At 46.6% G+C, this 21,738-nt stretch overlaps 1 protein-coding gene across 4 annotated transcripts in view; it reads right to left on the bottom strand.

Moving 5' to 3' along the window:
- Dip2b (disco interacting protein 2 homolog B) overlaps positions 1-21,738 on the bottom strand; it is a 192,750-nt gene that overhangs the window by 4,948 nt on the left and 166,064 nt on the right. For all 4 annotated transcript variants that reach the window (XR_007588789.1, XM_050122406.1, XM_050122407.1 and 1 more), the window contains 11 exons: positions 20,542-20,663; positions 18,360-18,471; positions 15,243-15,352; positions 14,680-14,810; positions 12,596-12,764; positions 11,685-11,855; positions 10,811-10,872; positions 9,266-9,323; positions 7,738-7,812; positions 5,473-5,650; positions 2,016-2,139 (listed from right to left, as the gene is read on the bottom strand). Coding sequence is in view for 3 of the 4 variants with exons in the window: in XM_050122406.1 (XP_049978363.1) it covers positions 2,016-2,139; positions 5,473-5,650; positions 7,738-7,812; positions 9,266-9,323; positions 10,811-10,872; positions 11,685-11,855; positions 12,596-12,764; positions 14,680-14,810; positions 15,243-15,352; positions 18,360-18,471; positions 20,542-20,663 (1,312 nt within the window). In the remaining variant the exon portion in view is untranslated. The remainder of the gene's footprint in view (positions 1-2,015; positions 2,140-5,472; positions 5,651-7,737; positions 7,813-9,265; positions 9,324-10,810; positions 10,873-11,684; positions 11,856-12,595; positions 12,765-14,679; positions 14,811-15,242; positions 15,353-18,359; positions 18,472-20,541; positions 20,664-21,738) is intronic.

Below are 21,738 nucleotides of genomic sequence, written 5' to 3'. Positions count from 1 at the left end.
TACTCTTGAGCTTAAGTGTGGTTTCTCTGTCTGGGATAGGGTCTCTCTAGCGAACGTGAGCCAGTATGTCTGATATTACTGCCCCATAAGATAGACTTTCTCTGTGTAGCTCTGGCTGTCTTGGAACTAGCTCTTGTAGACCTTGCTGGCCTCAAACTCACAGAGATCCACCTGCCTCTGCCTCCTGAGTGCTGGGATTAAAAGTGTGCACTGCCAACGCCTGGTTTACTTAAACCTTCTTGAACACAGTTTCTGTTGCTTGCAACGTCACCACTGTGTGAAAGTTCTGTGAGGGACACACTTCCCACTGAGCAGACGACTCATTTACAATGCTAAACAGATTTCTTAAATGATCCCATAGTAAAGATAGCTAGAAGTAATAATTAGTTGTAATAAAGTCAAATATATAAAATCAGTTCTGACACCAGCTTCTCTACATGTTTTACAGAAGTCTTTTCATTTAAAGACGTTCTTGCCTTGATCAGTCTGGTTTAGGTCTAGAGAAAGATTCTGACCCAGGCAACATGAAGACCCTTTTTTGTGTGTTTGTTTTGAGGCAGGATCTCTTCCTTGGGTAGCACAGAACAGCTCCAAATGTTCCTGTGTCAGCCTCCTTAGTGCTGGCATACAAATACAGGCTGGCAGCCCAGCAAGGACATCTTTAGACAAAGGAGTATTTGGAAAGTATGAGCCGCTATCATAGAAAATGTGGTTATGCATCAAGGGACAAGCTGGACAAGGACACAGGAGTTAAACAGGGAAGAAACACCATATATTAAAAACACAGAATAAGCCAGGCCATGGTGGTGCACGCCTTTAATTTCAGCACTTGGGAGGCAGAGGCAGGTGGATCTTTGTGCGTTCAAGGCTAGCCTGGTCTACAGAGCGAGTTCCAGGACAGCCAGGACTACACAGAGAAAGAAACCTTGTCTCGAAACCACCCTCCCCCCAAAAAAGAGTAACTCAGAATATATACTTGGGAGGCAAAGGCAGGTGGATCACCTAATTTTGAGGCTAGCCTGGTCTACAAAGAGAACAAAGATAATTCCAGGATATCTAGGGCTATAGAGAGAGACCCTGTTTCAAAACAAATAAACAAAACCAAAAATGAGGTGCTGGAGAGATGGCTCAGTGGCTAAGCATACTAGCTGCTGCTTGAGAAGATGAGAGCTCTGACTCCAGAGCCTATTTTGGGTGACTCATAATCACCTGCGAGGCCAGCTGCAGGCTATCCAACATCTTTTCTGGACTTCATGGGTACCTTTGTACATGTAGCATATACTCACACAGACACCCAAGTTAAAAACAAAAATAAACAAAAACCCAGAATGACCACTAGTAGGTGAAACTCAGTGTTAATTTTAATGAATTTTCTGCCAGTATGAGGTTGGCTAATCCCTGATGAGGGAAATGCAGGTATGTTCCTGCAATGAGAAAACCAGCTGAGATGGCAACCCCAGCGATTTCACCTGCTTCCCACTGATGGCTTAAAAAGCACAGGCTGATTTGAGCCTTTTGGTGATTGGGAAGAACAAGGAAGTATGGGAAGGTGAGCCTTTATTATCAGTCATTTTTATCATTATTATTCCTGAGAGAGGAAGCATATGTGTTTACTACAGCTCACATGTAGAGGTCAGAGGACAACTAGTAGGGGTTCTGGAAACTATACTCAAGTCACCAGACTTAGTGCTAAATACCTGACCTTCTGGGCCACCTAGCAATTTCAAGGTGAGTCTCTAAACTGGGTCTTTTGAGCCTAAAGTTATTTCCTGCCACATTATACTGACTTCCTGGAGGCAGAAGACCTGCTAATTCTTCTACCTATGAGAGTCTACCCTTACAAACTCAGCCCACAGCTTCCCTCCATGTTCTTTTGGGTTCTGGTGAACAGGCTCTGGTGGCCACAGTGGAAGCACGATGGAAAGTGGTTCACATGTTTCCCTACTCTGGTTAGGTAGAACTGGACTAAATGGCTGATTAACTAAAGTCACAGTGAGAAAAAGGTGTGGGATTACCATTCAGCAATGCTCCTGTGGACTCGGGACACGGAGGTCTCGATGTCAATCGGGTGGTACCGCAGTCCTCTCAGTTCCAGTGTCTCATCCAGTGCACCCACAACATACAAGGCATCATGGCGCTCTGAAAGAAAGAAGAGAACATGCTTCAGACGCCCACTAAATACCATAAAGTGTCGGCCTTAAGAGCACAGGGTTGATGTTGCCAGTCAGCTGGCTATGATTCTGGGCCTCTGTGGACAGAGATGAGGTTAAATAGCTGCTATAAGGGATATATTGTTGGGGCTGGAGAGATGGCTCAGTGGTTAAGAGCACTGCCTGCTCTTCCAAAGGTCCTGAGTTCAATTCCCAGCAACCACATGGTGACTCACAACCATCTGTAATGGGGTCTGGTGCCCTCTTCTGGCCTGCAGGCATACACAGACAGAATAATGTATACATAATAAATAAATAATTTTTTTTAAAAAAAAAAGGGATATATTGTTTAGTTTGGAATGGAGAGTCGGCTTGGTAAGTATGTTCCACATAAGAGTCCACACAACGCAAGGAAAGAACTGACTCCACAGAGTTGGCCTCTGACCTCCACATCTGTGTGGTAGTATGCGTGAACACACAATTTTTTAAAGTTTTTTTGGTTTTTGAGACAGGATTTCTCTATGTAACAGACACGGCTGTCCTAGAACTTGCTTTGTAGATCCAGCTGGCCCCAAACTCATGAGATCCACCTGCCTCTGCCGCCCTTGGGATTAAAGTCGTGTGCCACCACTACCCAGCATGATTTTAGTTTCCTATTGTGTGAATAAGTGTCTCTGTGTGTTTGTATGTGCCCTAAGAGTCCAGAAGAAGATGTGGAATTACAGGTGGTTGAAAACCACTTGATGTGGGTGCTGGGAACTGAACCTGGGTCCTCTGGAAGAGCTGCAAATCCTCTAACAGCGGAGCCATTTCACTAGTATAAAAATTTTTTAAAAATTAAATGATTTTGCAAGGTAGTTGACATGGTGTGTGGTAATTGTTAGGTGCTAAAAATAGCCATTGTTATTACTATTATGGGATGGCAATTGTGCTAAGTGCTAGGGAGACACAAATGACAAAACATGGGTCTTTCTTTGAAGACCTAAATAGGGGCCGGTGAGACGGCTCAGCAGATGGAGGTACCTGTCAACAGGATACACACGGGGAAGGAATACCCAACCCTGCAAACTGTCCTCCAGTCACACACATATTCTCTCACCCCTCCCATCTCATGCTCGAGCACATATACATACAATAATTAGCTTAGCAACTAAAAATATTTTTTGAAAAGACCTAACTGGGGGAGATACAAACAGGAATATCCCTATAGCAAGTTAAGGGTAAGAAGGGCAGAGGTATAGCCAGATGGTGGTGGTGTTCACCTTTAATTCCAGGACTTGGGAGGCAGAGACAGGTGGATCTCTGTGAGTTGGAGTCCAGCCTGGTTTACAGAGTGAGTTTCAGGACAGGCTCCAAAGCTATAGAGAAACCCTGTCTTGAAAAACAAACAAACAACAACAACAAAGGCAGGGGTAGGCATGAAATCTGAGGAGCTGGGGAGACCCTTTAGCCCTAATCTAATCAAGGATTTAAAGAGAGCTTCTAGAATGTTGACGCCATGGTTGAGTTTTGACAAATGAACAAGAATTAGCCAGATATGGCTGGGAGAGGGGAGGGGAAGAGGAGGGGAAGTGGAGGGCCTGAGACAAAGGGGCAGTGGTCATGCACCACAGTTTCTAGACTGCAGGGCACGGAGACCAGCCAGGTCCAACCCAGCAAGCACACAGAAGGAAGGTAGCGTTTGCAATACTTTCCTGATGAGAGTAGATTTCTGATGATGAAATAACAGCAGAAACATGGCAACCGTTGAGGAATGATCTGCCCTCCGTGCTGGCACTGAATGTACCACAGCACTGAATGTACCACAGCACTGAATGTACCACACACAGCACTGAATGCACCACAGCACTGAATGCACCACAGCACTGAATGCACCACACACAGCACTGAATGCACCACAGCACTGAATGCACCACAGCACTGAATGCACCACACACAGCACTGAATGCACCACAGCACTGAATGCACCACAGCACTGAATGCACCACACACAGCACTGAATGCACCACAGCACTGAATGCACCACAGCACTGAATGCACCACACACAGCACTGAATGCACCACAGCACTGAATGCACCACAGCACTGAATGCACCACACACAGCACTGAATGCACCACAGCACTGAATGCACCACAGCACTGAATGCACCACACACAGCACTGAATGCACCACAGCACTGAATGCACCACAGCACTGAATGCACCACACACAGCACTGAATGCACCACAGCACTGAATGCACCACAGCACTGAATGCACCACACACAGCACTGAATGCACCACAGCACTGAATGCACCACAGCACTGAATGCACCACACACAGCACTGAATGCACCACAGCACTGAATGCACCACACACAGCACTGAATGCACCACAGCACTGAATGCACCACAGCACTGAATGCACCACACACAGCACTGAATGCACCACAGCACTGAATGCACCACAGCACTGAATGTACCACACACAGCACTGAATGTACCACAGCACTGAATGCACCACACACAGCACTAAATTGCACATCATTTCCGTGAGGCAGAGGACACCATGTTGACATTTACTAGAGTGGAGTGGCCGCTTGCGGTCACCTGGTCAGGGACCACAGCCTTCATCTCCCCAAGAACTACGAAGAAACAATACACACTGCTCAGATCAGGAGAAATGGTGTGGTCTGGCTGAGGCCTTACAGCTCATGGTGTTTTCAGTGTACAAATACAGCTAGTGTTGAGAATTCTGCAGTGGCTCCCAGTGCCAGTGAGGAGGAGCCAGGATGACTGGGCAGAGGACGACATTAGGGATTCCTCTGGATGAGTGTTGCCAAAAAGCAGGTTTGATCCACTTCCAAAACAATTCCCAGGCCAAGCAGGGTAATGCACGCCTTTAATCCCAGCACTCTAGAGGCAGAGGCAGGCGGAGCTCTGTGAGTTGGAGGCCAGCCATGCTATTTAGTAAGACCATTAAAAAAAAAAAGAACCAACTCGCTCTCAGTGATAAAGGATGTTTCTGTTTCTCCAGGACTCAATGGCATGCCAGTGGAGAAGAGACGAGAAGAGCTAGTTATCCCAGGCTTGCTCAGCACTGGTGTCAGCCCTGAGAGAGTTCCGCTGTGCCTGGAGTTACAAGCTGCTCCAGTACCCTGTTCTAGGACGCTCCTGCCACAGTCTAGAGGGCTTCTCTTCCTGACAGTCCTCAGAGGGCTATGTGACTCCATTATGTGCTCAGGGCACAGAGGGGGACTCTATACTCCACAGGTGGGTGGAACAACCTGGCCAGTGTTACGCAAACAAGGAAGTTGGGAAGAGAACAGGGGTGGAAGTTACCTCCAGTGGCTGCTGTGAGCTCTGTCCTGCGGACAAACCCAAGGTATCCTGTCCGGGCCCAGAGGGTCTGCGCAGCATCACCGAAGCTCAGGCGGGTGTTGAAATGGTCAGCTTGAAGAGTCTCACTATCGTAGATGGTATAGTAGCCACTAGCTGTATGGGGGCTATTCACCCAGATCTACAAGAAGAGGAAAGATGATGACATTAGTTCAATTCTTGTGGGACTTATTTTTTTAATTTTTTATTTTATAAGCATTGGTGTTTTGCCACGGGTGTCAGGTCCCCTGGACCTAAACTAGAATTAAAGACAGTTGTGAGCTGCCATGTGGGTGCTGGGAATTGAATCTGGGTCCTCTGGAACAGCAACCAGCATGCTTTTTTTTTTTAAAGATTTATTTATTAATTATGTATACAGTGTTCTGTCTGCCTGTATGCTGAAGGGTAGATCTCCTTACAGATGGTTTTGAGCCACAATGTGGTTGCTGGGAATTGAACTCAGGACCTCTGGAAGAACAGTCAGTGCTTTTAACCTCTGAACCATCTCTCCAGGCTTCAGATTTTCTTTTTAAATCTCATTTTCATATTAACAATGCAAGCACAACAGTAAGTAGCTGATATCTGCCAGCATGCACTTCCTGCCAGACTCCATCAGCTCTGAGACAGTCACATTGTTATCTTTCTCACCATACAGGGAGAAAGAAAAGTCTAAAAACATCTGTAATCGAAATAACAAAACAAAACAAAAAACCAAAAAACAAAACCCAAGATGAGCAGTGGTGGCACATGTCTTTAATCCCAGCATTCGAGAGGCAGAGGCAGGTGGATCTCTGTGAGTTCGAAGCCAGTCTGGTCTACAAAGTGAGTTCCAGGACAGGTTCCAAAGCTACACAGAGAAACCCTGTCTTACGACTGCTCCCCTTCCCCAAAACAACAACAAAAACTCCTCTAAGATGCAGGACTACAAAGGAGCCCCAACACTAGTGGCTAGCACCAGAGGCCGGACTCTTAACCACCAGGCTGCACTGCTCCCCTGGGTTCATTCTCACCAGCTCAGAGTCCCACAAAGACACCAAAGCACAACTACTACACGTGTGGTATAACCATGGCACCATGCTCTGGGGATGCCAGGGCACTTGAGCTCACAGTGTTAACAGGCCAGCAGCTGTCATTTAGGATAGTACCAGCTACCACTAGGTTTCCTGAAAACTTGAGAGACTGTATCTTTGCAGATACAGGGATAATGCATTCAAATATGACAGCATTTATTCCTTCTGTGAGGTGCATGTCATCATTATTAAAGCTCAGCAAACAAGTCTAGGGAAGAAAGCAGCCTGCCCAGCTTTGACAGGCTAGTCTCTGGCTGTGCTGGTGTGAGTCAGAATGTCCCCCATAGGCTCAGACATCTGTGGCACCATTTAAAAGGATTAGAAGAATTAGGAGGTGTGGCTTTGTTAGAAGAAGTACGACAACGGGCGGTGGACTCTTAACATTTATGTGAATTTAAAAATGTAAACTCATTGCTGGGCGGTGGTGGTGGCGGCGCACGCCGCCTTTAATCCCAGCACTTGGGAGGCTGAGGCAGGTGGATCTCTTTGAGTTCAAGGCCAGCCTGGTCTATAAGAGCTAATTGCAGGACTGGCTCTAAAGCTACAGAGAAACCCTGTCTCAAAAAAACAAAACAACAACAACAAAAAAATGTATACAGGGCTGGAGAGATGGCTCAGAGGTTAAGAGTACTGACTGCTCTTCCAGAGATCCTGAGTTCAATTCCCAGCAACCACATGGTGGCTCACAACCATCTGTAACAGATCTGGTGCCCTCTTCTGGTCTTCAGACAAAACATTGTATACATAATAAATAAATTATAAAAAAAAATGTATACACATGGCTCCTGTTGGTTCCAACCCTTCACAGGTGGGAACAGGTAGCATTTGGCTGGTTTGCTTTTAGCTAAGGGGATGGTAGTGAATAAACCTGAGACTATTGCTACCCAGTCTTGATCATCAGCCTCTTCCTTTTGCTCCTTCCAGAAAAAATAGATATTCCCAATGGAGGGAGTAGAGTTCATTCAGTCTAGTTCTGTTTGCTTGTAGTGTGTGGTTCCTAAAATCTTTAAAATCTTGGCTACCGATATGAGAGTGAACATGAGATTCACACCTCCCTCCCCCAGGTGAGAGGCCTGACTTCAGAGTTAACATGAGATTCACACCTCCCTTCCACAGGTGAGAGGCCTGACTTCAGAGTGAACACGAGATTCACACCTACCTCCCCCAGGTGAGAGTCTCCCACAGGTCCTTTGGTCTCAGGATTAACAATAACAACTTTTACTCCAGGTAAGATCTAAGAATCAAAGGAGAAAGACAAATGCTCAGTTCAGTCAAAGCTCTCAGATCTGACTGTGCCTTCACTTACTGTCAAAAGCCTATCTAGCATGCCTGAGGACTGGCTTCAACCCCCAGCCCCGCAAAATAACCAATGACCTCTAGGACCTGAGCCTTTACCTCTGGGACTAAAATGGCAGGAGCTGCTATTACTCAAGGTGCCCTGATGTGCTTTTCTGTTTGTCCCTGGTCAATATTCCTCATTTTGGTTGAGACCTAAGGACCAATAAGTTCCACTCTCCAACTTAAGCAGACGCAGACTGCCATCTCTTCAGAGGATGAAAAACTTCTGCCCAGGGTCACAACAGTGAGACTGGTACCCTTCTGGGTAAATCCTCTCCAAAGTTAAAACAGCAGGGGAGCCCAATTGGAGACCACACCATAGTCAATGGGGGCTACAGGCTGGAGAGCTGCAGAAGCGAGAATACAGAGAAGGACCCCATGCCCTCACATCTCAAGAGATGTCACACTTCTATCTTCAGGAAGGAAAAGAAACTAAGTGCTGATGAGCAAACAGCTCAGGCTTTCCAGAACGTTTATCTGGGGTCAGGACTGTGGCTCAGCAGTGAGCTGCTTGCTTAGTATGTACAAGGACCTAGCTGGGCAAAAAGACAGGTGGGCTGGCCAGCCATTCTGGTCACCTGTCTCACCTTGTTGAAATTGTTAGGTTGGGTCTCTAAAGTCTGAGACTGGCTACCAGGGCATAAATATCTAAAGCCGGGAGGAAGGGAATGAAAGGACAGTTCCCTGAGCCTCAGCCTGCCCTCATGACATGACATCCTGAAGACTGTGCACCCAACTGCAGACATGGGGCAGTTAATGGCACAGTCCACACGAGCAGTTCACACAGCAGAAAAACTAAAGTCGGCTTCCTCTGGGGTGACATCTGCTGGATAGATTAAGTAAGATCTCCTTTGACTTTCTCTTCTATCTGTGCCTCACAATTCCTAGGAGGAAGCTTGAGAGGTTATCACAATCCTGTTCTCTGTCTGGACAGTGCAGGGCAGAGGGACAATGTGGGTGGGGGAGATGCTGAGGATGGGGATGAAGTGGTGAGGACGGAGAGGATGGGGATGAAGTGATGAAGGATGTTCCCTGCACAGGCACAGCTGCTCTGCTCCCCCACAGTCGGCACCTCCTGACTTGCCTTTCAACTTTGATGTTTATATAGAACTGACTTTTTTTAGGTGCTGCTTATCTATGCACTTGAACACAATGAACACATTTCGCTGGTTTATCGTAAGAATGGCAGGCCATGGGGTTTAAACAATATGGAGATGAGTGCACATCTGTCTTCATGACCATGTACACTGAATGAAGCCATCCACTTAGATGAGACTGTGGAATTAACCTTAGGCTCTCCCTCAAGCTTCAGCCTACCCCACTCCCCAGCAGCTGGCAGAATAGAGTACCTTTCCAGACTCAGAGAGCAGGAGGCTCTGGGGGGCACCCCGTTCCACAAGTCGGACCCTGCAGAGAAACAGCAGTTAATGTATGCAGTCTTTCTAAAACTGGGTTCACCACTATGGTTGCCTCCACAAGGCCTCTAAGTGGTACCATCTGTTCCCAGCAGAGCAGGGCTTGCTTACACTCTGCACTTTTTTGTTGGTGGTTTTTTTTTTTTTTTTTTGGTGTTGTTGTTGTTTTGTTTTTGTTTTTTGTTTTTTTGAGACAGGGCTTCTCTGTGTAACAGTCCTGCCTGGAACTAGCTCTGTAGACCAGGCTGGCCTTGAACTCACTGAGATCCACCTGCCTCTGCCTCCCGAGTTTTAGAATTAAAGGTGTGCGCCACCACCACCCGACTCACTCTGCATTCTTGATGCTATACTTCAGACAGATTTTGGTGAGGGTGTTAACAACATCCTGGCCCTATTTGCTACATTTCAGTAACAGCTCCCATTGTGACAACCACAAGTGTTTCAGGCATGGTGAAGTCTTTGGAGAAGAGGGGCAAATCTCTCCAGTGCAAGAATGCTGCATAAGCATGAGGACATGAGTATCAGCCTCAGCATCATGTAAGAAGCCAAGTGTGCTGGTGGGGCTAGCCGGCTTAGCAGGATTGTTAAGCCACAGGTCTCAGAGAGAGAGAGCCTTGTCTCACAAAACAAGGTGCATGTTCCTTGAGTAAATGAGTAACAAGACCTGGGGTTGTCTTCTGGCCTGTACAGACATACAGACACACGGACATATAGACACACACGCCTAATCACCATGGTGCAGCCTACTGTATACCTGGGTACACTAGGGACCAGCCACCAGCCTGGCGTGCAGTGGACTCAGTATCTTAGCAGTGTGCACTGTGAGACAGAGTTAAAATCTTCTGAGCTGGGGAGGAGCTGGCTTTACAACCCTGGAGTCAGACGCGGTGCTGTTTCAGAGACCCTGTCCTGCTGCATTTATCATCGCTCTCATTTTTATCTTTAAACTGCAGAGCAAAGACACTTTTTTTTTTTTAAATGTAGACAGACTTTCTATATAGCTCTGGCTGTCCTGGAACTCACTCTGTAGACCAGGCTGTCATGAAACTCTCAGAGATCACCTGCCTCTGATTAAAGGCATGTACCACCATGCCCAGTTCCACAAAAGTATTTTTATATAGCTAGGAACGAAGATTACATTTTAATTACAGAACAAAGCAACAAGCCATGCTGGTCCACACGTCTGTAAAAATCTAGCAGAATGAGAGGCAGGAAGATGACTGTAAATCTGAGGCCATCTTAGGCTACCTAACAAACTGGCATTTCAAACCCTATCCCACCCCTTTGAATGGAAACAAACAAAATAAAAATGAAAACAAAAACCCACCAAATGCCAATGAAGCTTTCATTTTATAAGAAAAAGTCTGCCATTTATTAATAATAGACATGAATCCTTTCCCTTCCTCCACCAGCCCTGGAAATCCAGACACTAAGAGGACGGGGTGCTGACCCTGAGGCCGAGCCCTTTGCTCACCATACCTGTCATGTCTCAGCGACTTCAGGTCTACATACACAGTCGTCGGTTCAGGCCCCGAGGTTCCCTAAAGAAGAACAAACCAGCTCATGTTTATTTAAGGCTAAGTGAGTGGCCTCTGTACCACATCTCACAGAAGCACGGAGGCCCCTGAAACCTTCACTCTGGCAAAGCCAGAAGATGGGGAATCTTGGCCCTGGCATCCTTAGATGTCTCTGAAGCAATGGAACAATAGCAAATGCAGGGGGCTTTCCTGCGCAGGTGCAGGGCTCAGAGTAGGGACGAGATAAGCTACCATGCCAAAACAGATGGGAGCAAGGGACACAATGAGATTCCACAGGAAAGTATCGTGACACTTCCTGCAAGGCACTTGACCATGGTCACAGGAGCGCTCCAAGTCTTGGCCGCCTTCTTTCTCTCTTGTCCTTGCACTCACTGACCTCAGGAGCCTCCAAGCAGCATGAAATCAAACTGCTCTAGACCCACCAAGAACAACAGGGCAAAAAAATAGATGCAGGTTGATTTTTAAAAGGCAAAACATTAGGAGACAGGAAAAAAAGAAGGCTGCTATGTATTAGCTGGGCTTGGTGGCATACACCTTTAATCTGCACTCAAGAAGCAGAGACACATGGAACTGGATCGCTGAGTTCAAGGCTGGCCTGGCCTACACAGAGAGTTCCAGGACAGCCAGGGCTACACAGAGAAACCCTGTCTCGGGAAAAAGAAAAGAGGCTGCATTCTGTATGTATACTGTATCTTAATTACTAAAATGCAGGCAGGACTTGGAGAAGTCCTGGAGCTCTTCACTCCAGGAGAAAGCATCACTCTGAAGCCTGCTGGCCTGCTTCACTAACAGCAAGAAAGAGCTCATGGAGTCACCTGTAAACATATTGCTACGTTGACTCTGGAGCCGAACGTGGTGCTGACAGCTCGAGGGGACAGACCGATGTCTTTAAAGAGTTTGGAGAAGGACTGCTGCAGGGTGATGCGTGGTCGCTCCTCTGCGACCACCACACAGGTCCTGATGCAGGAGAGGTTGATCCCTCTGGTCTGGAAGAAACATGGTTAAGAAGATTCCTTTTTGCTCAGGAAAAGCCAAGAGCTTCTTTCTTAGCCCAGAAATGGAGAAAGGCAGCTTCAGAAAGGAAATGCTAAAACACCTTCCACAGTCAATTACCCCCAGGGACATCTGATGTGCTCTGTGCCTGCTGTGATAGGGCCGGGGTTGGGTAGAAAAGCACTAGTCATTGCCAAAACCCCAAACTCAAGTTTTTCTTTCTGTGGTAGTGTGTTTCTGGTCCTGCCCATTTTCCCTCACGTTTCTCCTCATTTATTAGGACCTTGGACACTAACTTTCTACCTCTTGTTTTAGTTCTTGGGGTCCTGTTTCTCTGTTAAAGAGAATTTAGTACTTGACTTCCTCACACATGGTCACTGGAAATACACATAAGCCCTTTTCTTTAGGAAGTACCCAACCTCAGTATTCTGAGGTTTTCATTTTACTAGGAAGAAAAAAAAAAACACTATTGGAGGTAAGTTTCCCATACTATTATATAAATCAATCCCCACCCCTCCACAAAGAATAAAATTAGGCTTTGAAAGAATGCATTAAATTAAGGAAAAGTAAAGTTAAACTCTCTGATCTTTACAAAATAGCTTCCCAGTCATCTGGCTAGAAAGAAGACAAAGGGCAGACAAGCTTGTCTGTCTACCTCCCTCTGCGCCAGCATTATCAAGCCCTGGCCTTCATCAAGCCTCTTAGGACATCACTTGCTGGGGCTGCTTCTCACCTTTAGCACCTCCACTTGGTTCCCCAGCCCTTTAGTGCAGAGCTCCATCACGGAGTAGGAGCAGAAAGTGTCCCTTATCTTGTACTGGTTGACGGTGGCGAGCCAGAGGAAAAGGTTGTTCTCCAGCTCCAGAGGAGGAATCAAGACGGACTGGTGCCCGGAGTAGACACTGCAAAGAATAAGTGGAGAGCTGACTTGCGCTTACTCTCTGCACCAGCAGGGCAGAGGCAGCAGAGGGCCACGTTAGGGACAAGGCTGACCATTCATCCTGCTTCTGCACGACTTACAAGACATGTGACCACAAAAACAAAGCAGGCTACGGTAGGACGATCCAAGAGCACAGGATAAAGACAATCACTCAAACTGAGAAAGTGGGGAGCACTCCAGATGAGTGTCTACAAGTGGGAATGCAGAGGACAAGCGTGTAGGGTGTGCGTAACATTCCTGGAACAGACACACAGGATGAGGCCAGGAAGGCTGAAGCAGTTGAGAAAGGTCTCACACCAAGTGCAGCTCTAAGCTGCTATAAAACCACCATGGCATAGGTTTTGGAGCTGGAGCCACTGAAGACTGGGAGACGGTTAGACGGGCTGCGGAGTCTGGGCAAGGGATGGCAACAGATCAATCCCAAGAGTGCAGCAAGAGAAAACGAAAGGAATGTGGAGTCGGCGAGAAGATCTACAGCCACGACCTCTAACCTCTAAACTCAGTATCACCAAGAGCCCAGCAACACCAGAATTGGGGTCTGGATCAATCCAGTCTAGAAGACCTCATCAGCTTTTTCTTCCATGTACAATGGGTAATTTGCCAGGGTATAAAAATACAATAATCCCTCTAGCCCACAAGAGGAGACCTTGATCTCACGGTCAACCTTCCATTTTAGTCTCCTGCTAGACTCACAGGATCAAGCCATCACACCTCGTTCTGTTGTTGTTTTGTTTCTTTTCCTTTTTAAAGGAGACCTGTATTTATTTATTTTAGTTTTTCAGGACAGTTTCTCTGGGTAGCCCTGGCTGTCCTGGAACTAGCTCTTGTAGACTAGGCTACTCTCAAACTCACAGAGATCCACCTGCATCTGCCTCCTGAGTGCCAGGATTAAAGGTGTGTGCCACCACTACCTGGCTATTTTTATTTTATGTGCATGAGTACTTTGTTTGAATGTACATAAGTGTATCATGTGTGTGCTGTGGGAGTCAGAAGTGGCGCAGCTCTCTGAGAACTGAAGCCACAGAGTCTTTTACAAGAGTAGCAAGGGCTTTTAGCCATGGAGCCATCATCCTCCCCAACCATTTCTTTTCCTTTTAGAGGTGTGGTCTTGTTATAAACCATGCTTGCCTTATGATTCTCCTGCCTAAGGCCTTTTAGGAATACAGGTAGACATTCTTGGTCTTGTTGAAATGTTCCAAGACCCAAAAGTGACTTTAAGGCATAGATGAGTAATAGGAACAACTGAATCAATGCACATTACATGTAACTGGCAGAGGAAGTTGAAGATGACACCCACATTCTACTTTGGCCCCGTGGACAGCCATACCCCAATGAAGACAGGGACACAGAAGGAACAGAAGGAAGATGCTACAGGAGAGACAGGCACTTGGAAACATTCTTGGCATCTCTACAGGAAGTGAAAATTCAGGCCTGAGATAAGGTTTTCTGGCAGGCAGTGAAAAGAGCAGAGACTTGCCAGTCCTCAGGAAGTAATCTGGTCAAGGCAAACTGCTGCGTTCCAGCCACATGATGTCACTGCATCCCACCATGCCCTCCTGCCCAGCCTAGGGCGCGTCCTGCTGTCAAATGTCAGACGTCACCTGGAAATCATCCTTCTATCTGGCATGGCTTCTACAACTAGGATTACAGTATGGGACAGAAAACAGGCGACAGAACAGTGCCAGTTCCGGGAGGCAGAAAAATAGGTAGGGAGAATAAACAAGCAATCACACAAAACTAAACAAATACCAGAAATACAAAAGGTGCTCATATTTCGGAAACAGCAGCATTTTACTAAAGTTAACTAACCCAAGAAAGGGAAAGGGAGGAGGAGATGGCCACAGCCCCAAACCCACAGGCAGGCTTCTCCATCCTACCTGCAGAGACACCAGAGTGCAAAGCCAAGTCCACAGTACGGGTCAAGACAGATGGCGATCTGCCGAGAGGAGTACAGCTCACACTGGAGTTTGATGGCTCTACAGAGAGCATTGACAGCAGAGTGGGACATCTGCAAAGCAAGGGACACACACGGGATGCAGCTGGCACCCCACAGGCACAGGAACTGCCCTGACCAGCTTTAGCCCCCAAACTCTCCATGTGACGTATGGATTCCACTGCTTCATAGCCTAGCTTAAGTACAAACTAAGAAGATGGGTTTCTACTCTGCAGCTGACACAGCCTCACGGGACCTGAACTGATGGCTGCACATAGACTTTACCTAGAGCTCTTACTATCTGTAGCACGTGTACTCCGCCACAACACTTCACAGTGCAAATCCTTTGAGATAACTTTCTCCGGAAGAGCCAGTGCTCAGATGTAAATATAGCCGTGACACTTGACCCTCCACCCACTGGCCTCTGGTGCAGCCGGCTGGCCTCCACAGCAGAGAGGTCAGCCCACTGTGGCCTGGCATCTCACCAGCAGAGTGAGACCGCTTTACCTTTACTCCTGTAAGCATGCCAGTTGTGGAGACACTAAAATCAAGATATGCCAACATCTCAGGAGTGGGTGGTTTATACAGCTGAGGTAACCGTTTTCTGGGTAAGTCATCTGCAATGCAAAGAAGAAAGCTGATGTACAGCAGACATGCCTGAACACAGAAACCATTGCTCTTTCACTGCTTCTAAGACGTGTGAAGGTCTCAACCTCTTGAGTCTAACCCAGCAGCTCACTATTGTCACCCTCAAATGCAAGCAGGAGCCATGATGCCATTAGGTAAAGGTTACCTGCAATGCCACAGCCATCAAATTCATTTGCAGATGTCCCAATGGTAACATCTTGGAAAAGGCAGAGTGCTGGTGTTCCATCCCAGAGGTCAACTATGTCACCAGCTCTGTGTCCCTGGGCTTACCTGACATCTCTTTTTCCTTTTCTTTAAAACAGATCTCCAAATATCTACCTTCAATGGTTACTGGAAATTTAACTCACATCAACCACGTAAAATTTTTTTTAAAAGATTTGTTTATGTATACAGTGTTCTGCCTGCATGTACTTCTGCAGGCCAGAAGAGGGCACTAGACCTCATTACAGACAGTTGTGAGCTACCAAGTGGTTGCTGGGAATTGAACTCAGGAAGAGCAGTCAGTGCTTTTAACCACTGAGCCATCTCTGCAGCCTTAAAATTTTATGTTTATTTATTTTATGTGTATGTGTGTGACCCTAAGTGTATGTAGGAGTAACATATGCATGCAGGAGACTCTTGAAGAAGTCGGAAGAGACAAGGATCCCACCGGAACAGGTGGCTGTGAACTGCCATGTCAGCTGGGAACTGAACCTGGGACCTCTGCAAGAGCAGCCAGTACTCTAACCTCTGAGCCATCTAACTCCCACATGAAGCACTTTTAAAATAACAATTGTGTATATACTCAAGATGCATTAATTATTCTTATGATTTTTCCCATTAAAGCGTATCACAGATTAATTAGTGTGTCACATTAGTCATGCACGGTGTGACAGTGTTGACTCTTAACCTGACAGGAGCTGGAATCACCTGGAGACAGCCTCTAGGCACACACATGGGGGCATTATTTGTATCAGGTTAGCCTTGGCCTCGAACTCGCAGAGTTCTGCCAGTCTCTGCATCCCAAGTGCTGGGATTAAAGGTGTGTGTGGCCACCACTGCTGTGCATAGGATAATCTTGATTAGGGTAACTGAGCTCAGATATGGTGCCTATTGGAGAATGACACCGTATGTGAGTTTGGTTCCTGAACCACATAAAAAGGAAAAGGCTAGGCATAGGCGATCATTCGTTGCTCTCTTCCTCCCAAGCCCCTGCTGCCTGGACTCCCCACCAAGACACACCGTACCTTGAGCTGTGAGCAGAACCACCCTTTCATTCCTTACGCTGTTTCTGCATAACATTTTACCACAGCTACTTAAGAAGTCAGACAGCTCCCTCCTCTAGAACTTGGAATTCTTTTCTTCCACTCATTTAAAACACCTACAATTGCCTGACATGCACAGAGCCCAGAGCAGGGCTCACTTCCGGGACTCCAGAAAACTAGATATGGTAGGATAGCTTGTCCTTATCCCAGATTTTCAAGTCAAAACCAAGAATATCAAGATGTTCCTAGCTCAACTATGCCCCTTGGTGGTCCTTTGGTTTCTGGATTAAGAAACCATCGTGAATTTTAAATCTCCATGTCACTGGGTGGCTATCTCTGGTTATGTGTTACCACTATGGCCCCACACTACAGCTGGACATTATAACAAGCTCTACGTGCCTCACTTTATATTATTGTCCAACCTGGAGAGGACTCTCAAGAGCAGCAGCAGTATTTAAGCCCTGTCTAAGTGTAGAATCCCCACTCTTCCTGTTCCACCAGTCCTCCAGCTATTCCCATATCTGAATCTGATTGGGTATCACTAAAATCCATGTACAATCTTTTTTTCCCCATTTTTCAAGACAGAGTTTCTCTGTATAACAGCCCTGGCTGTCCTGGAACTCACTTGCTGGCCTCAAACTCACAGAAATCCTCCTGCCTCCGCCTCCCAAGTGCTTGGATTAAAGGCATCTGCCACCACTGCCCAACTAAATAAAGTCTCTGTGTGTAATAGTCCTGGTTGTCCTGGAACTAGTTCTTGTAGACCAGGCTGGCCTTGAACTCACAGAGATCCGCCTGCCTCTGCCTCCCCAGTGCTGGGATTAAAGGCGTGCGCCACCATCGCCCGGCACATTCTGGTTTTCATATCATAACATATTGGATAATTTGATATTTTGGGGTACAGCAACAGTATTTTAGAATGGGGTTACATAGCAATTTATGAAGCTCAAGATAGAGCCCAGGTCTTCTAACTTCTAGTCCCTTGTTTAAATTACAACACATCTACAAGTCAAGGGTCAGACTGTCTTAATAGTGTGTGTGTGTGTGTGTGTGTGTGTGTGTGTGTGTCTATGTGCCACTGGAGGCCAGAGGTCAACCTTGGGTGTCATTTCTCAGGAGTCATCCCCCTTGTTTTTCTGAGACAGGGTCTCTCTCTCTCTCTCACTAGGACCTGGGGCTTCCCACTTGGGCTAGACTGGCCAGCAAGCTCTAGGGTCCTGTCTCCAGACCTCTGTGCCCAGCTGTTTATGTGGTTCCTGGAGATCAAAGGGAGCTCCTCACTCTTCCACAGCTACCAACTGAACTACCTCTCCATCCCGTCTCATGTATCTGGCGAGAAAATATAACCAGATACAGATACCTTCGGAGGGTGCCAATGCAATGCCGAAACACCATTTGCTTCCCCCTACCCACCCCGAGACAGGGTCTTATGCTGTGGCAAGGCCTGGGCTTGAATTAATAATCCTCCTGCCTCAGTCTCTAGAGTCCTGAGATTATAGATACAGCAATCACATCCAGCAAGATACTTTGTTTGGAGAGCATTTAGCATATGATGGGCTGGTTCTTGGACATGGCTTTACTGTGTCCACCATGTTGCTAGTACACATGGGGTATCTGGCTTTGCTCTGTGAGCAGACAATGAAGGTGTCACAACACCAAAGCTGTGCAAACGTGTGAGATTCTAGGAAACCTCTGGTAGTGAATGGTAGCAGCTCTGGACAACTCCTTTCACCTGTGTCAATGATAGTTGGCCAGGTCTTCACATCCACAGCTGCTGCTGCCTCTCGAGACTTCAGCAACCTCATCAGAGTCTGAGTGGTGAGAATACACGCTGCTTTGCTGACCTAGAAACAAAGGGACAGCAGTAAATACCAGAAGGCTTAGCGCTGGCCGCTGCTAGAAGTAGCTTGCTCACCATACCAGCCAGGGTTGTTTCATTCTTTTCCTCTTGTGTTTTTATTTCTGAAAATGTGGCATGCTTAATTCTCCCAGGCATTTTTTTTTTTTTTTTTTTTTTTTTGTTTTTCGAGACAGGGTTTCTCTGTGGCTTTGGAAGTGCTGGGATTAAAGGCGTGCGCCACCATCGCCCGGCATTTTTAACATGGGCTGCTGCCTACACTGGTCATACTCTCAGGAAGGACGCTGCAATCCTAATCTTCGTAAAGACCTAATAAACCAAGACGTGGACTCTGTAGTGCTTAGGGAATGGGAGGAGATAGTGGGCACACCCAGAACTGGTGTGTGCAATCTAGACCTATGGTGCACACCAATCTGGCCATGGATCCAGACTGAAGTGCCCACACAAACGGGCTCTGTTCAGCTATGCAGGAAGAGCAAAATGACCTACTTTCACCCACAAAGTGCGTCAACAGAAAGAAACTCCCAGCGCTTCCCCAGGCCTCTCTGTACGAGCTAACAAGGACATTTTTGCTGAATTAAAATGTAATGAAATCATCTGTGATGAGCGTGGCTCTATGCTGTGGCTGAAGTTACTGACACAGCAGCAGCTCTTGGAGAAACAAATGCCAGTCAGTGCGCTGGCCCAGGCTGCCTTCTGTTAAAGGTCTCAGAATTTGACACAATAGAGATTTATTCAATTTCAATTCTCATATATTGTAAAACTTTCTATCAACCCTAGGACAAAATTCAGGACATTTTGTTTGTTCTGGTGTTGCTAAGGCTTAACAAGCTCTCAACCACTGAGCCATATCCTGGCCTTGCACAGCTTTTTAAAAATTCCATCTTCATGGTTGCTCACAGCCATCTATAATGAGATCTGGTGCCCTATTCTGTCCTGTAGGCAGACATGGAAACTAACACTGTATACTAAATAAATATTTAAAAAAAATAAATAAAAGTTCCATCTTTTTATTTTTTTCTTGAAACTCCATATGCAAATGCACTGTCTTGATTATGTTCACCTCACCATCTCCTCCAAGTCCCTGTATCTAATCTCCCTCCCAGTTTCATGCCCTTTCTATAATTTCTCATTAATTAATTACCCCCCCCCCCAAGACAGGGTTTCTCTACAGCTTTGAAGCCTGTCATGCAATTAGCTCTTGTAGCTGGTCTCGATCTCACAGAGACCCACCTTCCTCTGCCTCGGGAGTGCTGGGATTAAAGGCGTGCACAGCCACCACTGCCCAGCTGATTAACTTCCTTCTAAGCTACCGAGTCCAGCTAGCGCTGCCCTTCTGCACACAGCATGGATCAACCACTGAGACACGGGAACCTATCAGTGGCCACACTCCTAAAGAAAAGCAACTTCCATTCCTCTGGCAGCCATCAACTTCTCAGCTGGGGTGGAGCCCAGGGAGCCCTTCCCCGGACATACCTTTTAAGGCTAAATATACAAAATCAACCCAAAGTAACCTGACTGGGAGGACTTGACATGCAAAATTACACTGGTTCTTGTGCAGTAAAAACAAGTCAGCCAGATCATTCCTTGTTTTGAGAAGGGAGGAGGGCGAGCTTTATGGGAAATCACTCAGTCCTGCTCTACTCTACCGACAGGCACTATCCCAACCCTCGACCATGGCTCTCCCATTCACTGAACGATCATCGCCACTCTGGCCAGAAAAGGGAACAGCTGTTAGTCTGGTTTTGTTTGCCTGTTTATTTCTTTGTTTTGGACATAGACTCTCTACAAAGCCCAGGTTAGCCTACAACTCTCATTTGTACATCTACCTCCTGAGTGCTGGGACCACAGACACACCATACCACACCACACCACACCACACCACACCACACCACACCACACCACACCACACCACACCACACCACAGCAAGCTGGGAGACTCCTTAGGAGAAAAATGTGACAACTTGGCACTACATAGCAGGAAGTTACCGGGGTTCTTAGCTGTCTGAATGTGACTCTATGAAGTGGGGCAGACACAGAAACAGAAGGAACTTACGTCAACGATCATGCGCACCGTGGGCAATGTGGCAGTGAGGTTCTGAGCATGGGGGGGACGCACAGTCTCAGGTACACACCCCGCGTACAGGCAGCCATAGAATGCAGCGATTAACTCGATGCCTGCAAGACAGAGGGCACTGTCAGGGGAATCATTTAGCCACTGCTACCGCAAGAAACTGAATCCAGAGTCTCCAGTCATGTGACAGGTGTGAGAGCTAGTTATTCATCTGGTGTTGAGTTTGTTTTTTGTTTTTTCAAGACAGAGTTTCTTTGTATAACAGTCCTGAATATTCTAGAACTCTCTCTGTAGATCAGGCTGGCTTTGAATTCACAGAGATCCGCCTGCCTCTGCCTTACAAGTAGTGGGATTAAAGGCCACCGCTACTCAGCTTCATTTGGTGTTGACACAGTCTCTCAATCACTGAAATTATAGGCGAGCATCATCATACCTGGCTCATGTGCATTATTTGACCACAATTCAAACAAAACCCTGACAGAATAAATTCCAATAATTAAGAAAAATAGTAAGTCTGGCATTGCTGGGCGATGGTGGTGCACACCTTTAATGCCAGCACTCCTGGAGATAGAGGCAGTCAGATATCTGTGAGTTCAAAGCCAGCCTGGTCTACAGAGTGAGTTTCAGGACAGTCGGAAACACACAAGAGGAACCCTATCAAAAACTAAAAAGTCTGGCATGGTGGCTAAAACTTGGTATTTGAGAGGTTGAGGCAGGCATATTGCCAAGGGTTCAAGATCAGCCTGGACTACATAGTGATAGTTAAAGGCCAGTCTGATCATCTTTAAAACAACAACAACACAACAATAAAGAAAGAAAGAAAGAAAGAAGGAAACATAGGGAACAATTTAAATTATATAAAGAGGCCCAGGAAACAAGGAAGGAATACACACACACACACACACACACAAATATATTTGGGTGGTCCAGCAATGGAACCCAGAGCTGTGACAGGGCTAGCAAGTGTCATGCCTCTGAGTACATCCTCAAGGTGAGACGTGAGCTCTTAGAAGATGTTTATTTTCTATTACTTGGGAAAAATGGCTGCAGAAATCAAGGATTTTAACTAAGGAAATAAGGACAGGGAGGAACTGTCAAGCTTTCCTTGCACAAAGGCTGTTGCAAGAAAAGCAACTGGAAGGCCTTTTTTTTTTTTTTTTTTTTTTTGATTTTTTTTTT

The sequence above is a fragment of the Alexandromys fortis genome, unplaced genomic scaffold, assembly GCF_014885135.2.
Source record: "Alexandromys fortis isolate MF-2015 unplaced genomic scaffold, M_Fortis_MF-2015_v1.1 scaffold_216, whole genome shotgun sequence".
Taxonomy (NCBI): domain Eukaryota; kingdom Metazoa; phylum Chordata; class Mammalia; order Rodentia; family Cricetidae; genus Alexandromys; species Alexandromys fortis.
This window is presented reverse-complemented; position numbering and strand designations above follow the sequence as displayed.